Source organism: Cyprinodon variegatus, unplaced genomic scaffold (assembly GCF_000732505.1).
Source record: "Cyprinodon variegatus isolate N-32 unplaced genomic scaffold, C_variegatus-1.0 Scaffold931, whole genome shotgun sequence".
Classification (NCBI taxonomy): Eukaryota; Metazoa; Chordata; class Actinopteri; order Cyprinodontiformes; family Cyprinodontidae; genus Cyprinodon; species Cyprinodon variegatus.
Window position 1 is genome coordinate 29,477 of NW_015151384.1, and position 5,039 is coordinate 34,515.

General features: G+C 44.3%; 1 protein-coding gene across 1 annotated transcript in view; it reads left to right on the forward strand.

Annotated features, from left to right (window-relative positions):
- Window positions 1-263: 263 nt before the first annotated feature.
- LOC107100026 (disks large homolog 2-like) overlaps window positions 264-5,039 on the forward strand; it is a gene marked incomplete at its 5' end in the record, with an annotated part of 74,273 nt that continues 69,497 nt past the window's right edge. Inside the window, 2 exons of the mRNA XM_015398363.1 lie at window positions 264-437; window positions 2,010-2,063. Coding sequence (XP_015253849.1) covers window positions 264-437; window positions 2,010-2,063 — 228 coding nt within the window. The remainder of the gene's footprint in view (window positions 438-2,009; window positions 2,064-5,039) is intronic.

A 5,039-nucleotide genomic window follows, 5' to 3' on the forward strand; every position in this document is an offset into this window, starting at 1 on the left:
TTGAGCACTTTACAGTTCAACCAGATCATCCAGTCAGATTGATTCAAAGTTTTTATATCTTAGGAAAACCAGCTGATTGCATCGACTCATTGACTCTTCAGCAATCCCTCACACTAAGCATGCTTGTAGTGACAGTGGAGAGGAAAAACTCCCTTTTAACAGGAAGAAACCTGCAGCAGAACCAGGCTCAGTGTGAGCAGCCATCTGCTCAGGCATCTGCTGTTTGGATATTAATGCTAACATTGTCTCCCTGTGTTCCTTAGGACCAGCAACATATAGGATACCAGGAAAAAGAATCCTTACCTCTGCATCAAGGACTTTCACATGTATTCAATGATATGGACATTCCAAAGCTTCTGTATGTATCAGAGAGGAAACTCTCTGAGAGTGAGAAAGTGCAAGGCTATGTAACCCATGCCCACATCTCTTCCCTTAAGGTTAGAACTTGGATTCTTCTTTTTGCTTTCTTTGCTTTTCTGGTGTTGTCTATTAACTTTTTCCAACAGAATGCATTCAGGATATTTAATAATCAATCAATAACTTTTTGTCTATCAGGTATTAGGATTTCCACTTTGATTACATCTCTTACAAAGCACTGGGTAACCTTTCTTGAGTCCAATCCAAAAGTCAGCAGGTGTCCTTGAATTAGGCCATATCTCAGTATGTGTACTTGTGTTTTCTCATGTGTTAGTGAAATGTCCGCCCCAGTACTGTTCCATCTGGCAGAACACAAGACAGAGAACGGACAAAGTCCACCGACATTGTTCTCGCCCATCCCTCTTTACCCAGCATGCATCAGAGGAATATAAGTTAAAAAGTCACTTTTTTGTTGGCAATGTTTTATAAAGTACCGCTGGCTCTGATGGAGGTTTTTGTTTGTTTTTGGTCTATTTGGCAAATTTTTCATTTGATTTGTGTTTATCTGACTGTGTTCATTATTATTCCCCCACCAAATGAAAAAAGTCATAATTTATTATTATCTAAGACTATTAATAACAGGAGGTGAAATGCAGCTCCAGACTAACTTTGAATGTGGTGATGTCATCAGTACGTGTTCTTGTCAAAAATGTACTTAGCGAGAACACAAGTCCACACTTGCATTCTTGTGAATTGAGTTACGAACATTAACTGAGTCAGTGGTTATAAAGATGAACAGTTCCTCCTCTGATATACCAAAGTCTGCAGTGGGTAACATGTGAGTCAGCCTCAAAGTGAATACGGCAAACCATTTGGTGCCTCCAGAATGGGAAGCGGTTATTTGCAGTAGGAGTGAGGAACTGCTAACCCTAACTGAGGACAGTGATGGATGGATGGATCACTTAAGGGATGTTCTGCACTCTGCTGTCAGGCCCTTTGTCTGCCTGGCTGTGTTACAGTTGCCTTTTGTATCTGTGCTTCTTTCTGTATGTCTGCTTCTGTCTCCTTGAAAATGTCCCCACTTTCCTTGATGGGCCCTTGGCTGGTCCCCTACAAAGTCTTTTTAAACATCAGTCTTTGTACTAAAATATTATTTCTGTCATGATTTGAGGACATTAAGATCTAAAGAGAAATGTCATCTCCTGGTCAGATCCTGTGAATCAGTGAAAGGGTGGAGTCAGAGTAAAAAAATTTGCACACCCAGGAGGAGGCTAATGGCTGGAAGTTGGATGGGATTTCGCTGGGAACTGCAGGGAAGTGGGCTGCCATTCTGCTGGCGTTGAACTGGGAAGGGCCATTTGAATGGCTGCTACTGTATATCTGGGGAATTTTGCATAAGAAAACACACCAAGCAAGGATAGATATTTAATAAAGGCTGGTAGCATCTAGCAGAATGCTAGATGCTACCTCCCCCTACAGAGGTTCAATGGCTGCAAACAGTCAAGTTGCACCTGTTTTAAGACACGCAAACCCTCTGAAAATCAGGCCCTTAGTGTATATAACCTTATTTAACCTGATCAAGGCATATAACATTACTATGCTCCTTTGAATAAGCTAATATTTTTCTTCTTTGTGCTTATCTTGTCTTACAGGCTAGTCCTGCTGCAGCTATTGTCAACACAGAAACTATGGAGGCTGTTCCTTTGGTGAGTGTCCTTTTTAAATTAATTCATTAATATTTCTATACAAGGTTAAAAACTTTCAATGCTGTTGACAAAACATAAATAAAATAATGTAGACAAATATATATTCTGTAACATACTATAGTGGAGGCGTCTCATGAGTGTTTATCTGTCTAAAAACCACTCTATCATCCACCCCTGGTACTTCCTGGGTGGTTCGAGTCCCCTAGCAGAGGCCTGGGAGTTTGATGCTCTGTTCACGCCGCATGCAATTTCAGCAGCAAAAAAGCTCCTGCTGCTTAATCTTTGATGCGTGTCCACATTAAGGTCAGACATCCAGTAAAGTGTGTCCAGATGATCTGATGATTCTGCTGCTCCTGTGTTCAATGGCAGAGAGCGGTTTTGCTATATTGGCTCTGATCAGTGGGTAGAAATTAGTTTTAACATGTTTTTAAGTGAGAAAGTCCACAAACATCATTTGTGTAATTGGTTCATTCAGATTATGATCCTGCCTTGTAATTTCTCTGTCTGAGCCGCTCAGACCGGCGGTGCGCTTTCACTAGGAATCCCCAGCAGCAGCTGCCTCAGGCTGGTCGCCTCTTGGTAAATTTCACCTACTGTTGGTGGCGGCTGGAAGGAGTATGTAGTGCCAACTGCAGGCACCAGAATAATAAAAGCAAACATATTCTGCCTGCTGGTTTTGGCATTTTAAGTTAATTTAGGTATTAATAAACTGTTTGAAGGAGTTATTATAGCACCTTGCATCAGCAGCGCTGTGTCTGTCTCTCTGCCAGCTTCTAAGATGTGCTGCTGCTGCCGCAGGACCTTTTGATGCACCTTGATTCATGTCAACCATGGAATTTAAAAGTAAACCGGCTGCTTCTGCTGCTCAAACCACTTTTGGTGGGAACATAGCATGAAAGTTTCAGCAGCTACTTAGTTCCATGGGGCACTTTAGTTGCCTTCACGTTTTAGGCTCTTTCTAGTTTTTCCCTCAATGTTTCTCCAGTCTCTCAAGTTCTTTTTTTCTGATGTTTGCATCATTTTGAAAGGCGTATCGATCACTGTTTGTTGGCTGTCCTCTTGCACCCTGCTGTGAGATGCTGGATTGTTTCTGGGGCCTCTTTGGATTGCTTGAACCTTGGATCCTGCCTTATATGATAGATCTTGGCCTGTATTGCTCTGGTGCATAAGGCCTGCTCTTGTAGTGCCATGATCAGTGCTTCTGTGCTGTCCTTTGGCCCCGCTGTCTCCAGCCATTGGTAGGATTTGGTGATATCAGCCCTTCCAGCTATCTGTCTATTGAACATCCCATACAGGTTTTTTTTTTCCTCCTCTATCTTCCTTTGCCTTCAGAGAGCACTTTATCCCTTAGGGCCATCTTACAGATTTATTATTGGAGCTTGGATGTTTCACCGTTCTCTGGTGGCTCTGATGCCCACTAGGCCTCATCATCCTCTACAGAATGTGGTTGATAATGACCCCATTTTTGAGTTATCGTTAGCCATGCTTGTTAATGCAGAAAGGAAAAGGGCACAGCTGTTTGAGCTGAAAGTGCTCCTTGGGATGTTTAAAGCTTGAGAAACCTTTTTGGATCCAAATCTGGCTTAAAATTTCTCCACAACAGCATCTCAGACCTGACTGGTGCGTTCCTTGGTCTTCATGATGCTCTCTGTACTATAAACAGACCTCTGAGATGATCACAGAGCAGCTGCATTTATACAGAGACTTTATTCCCATCAGGTGGATTCTATTGATCATCATCAGTCATTTAGGTAAACATTGGATCATTCAAAGATCCTCACTGAACTTCTGGAGAGGTTGCTGCACTGAAAGTAAAGGAGATTTATTTTACACTCCCCGATCTTCATCCATCCATCCATTTTCTGACACGCTTAATCCCAAGTGGGGTCGCGAGGGGGGCTGGTGCCTATCTTCAGCTGTCTACGGGTTAGTGGCCGGGTCCAACCTGGACAGGTCACCAGTCCATCGCAGGGCAACACAGAGACACACAGGACAATCAACCAGTCATGCAAACACTCACACCACCATATCTATCTATCTATCTATCTATCTATCTATCTATCTATCTATCTATCTATCTGTCTGTCTGTCTGTCTGTCTGTCTGTCTGTCTGTCTGTCTGTCTGTCTGTCTGTCTGTCTGTCTGTCTGTCTGTCTGTCTGTAAGCTGAATGTTATCAACTGTCTGTTGTGCGCATGCGCTGAGTGGACGCTGGCGCATTTTGCAGCCGCTGCTCTCCGCTACCTGTTTTTAAGTATTTTTCAACGTTTTTACGGAACTTTGGGCTGTGTAATCACACTCAAGTGAGAGCAAAGACACTTGCCTTCGCTTCTATCGTCCTAACTCCGGCTGCCATCCCGTTGTTTTTGTGTCTGAGTGTGGTTAACTAACCTCACTCTCCAACTGTTCTCCTGACTCGACACCGCTGCTGGTTAGCCACCCGCTGCCGTTAACAATGTCAACCTCCAAGTTCTACATCTGGTGTATCCTCCTCTGGACTATCCTCTTCACTCTACATCGACCTGGGGCTGGTCTGTTCCAGTATTCGGCTGCTGATCTCCTCCTGCTCCGTGGGCTTCTGTCTGTGCCTCCACCACCAGTTCTCCAGCTACACCCGGAGATCATGCTCCTTCCCCGCCGGAGATACATCCACCGCGGATCCCGTCGGAATTTCCACATCGATGACTCTAATCCAATACCATCATTCTGGTCAACTTCACGCCGCTCTCGCCGATATCCCGGTCGGACCGCTGACTTCAGTTCGCTTGCTAGCCTGGCTAAGGCAGCAAGCCCCGCCTCCGGTCATATCAACTCTACCGTCAACTTTGGACTCCTGAACATCCGCTCTCTCACAAACAAGGGTCAGCTCATCCAGGATCTCATCCATGACTGTAAGCTGGACTTCCTTTGCCTCACGGAGATGTGGCAACAACCTAAAGACTTCTCCCAGCTCAACGCCTCCACTGGGTTTGTTTAC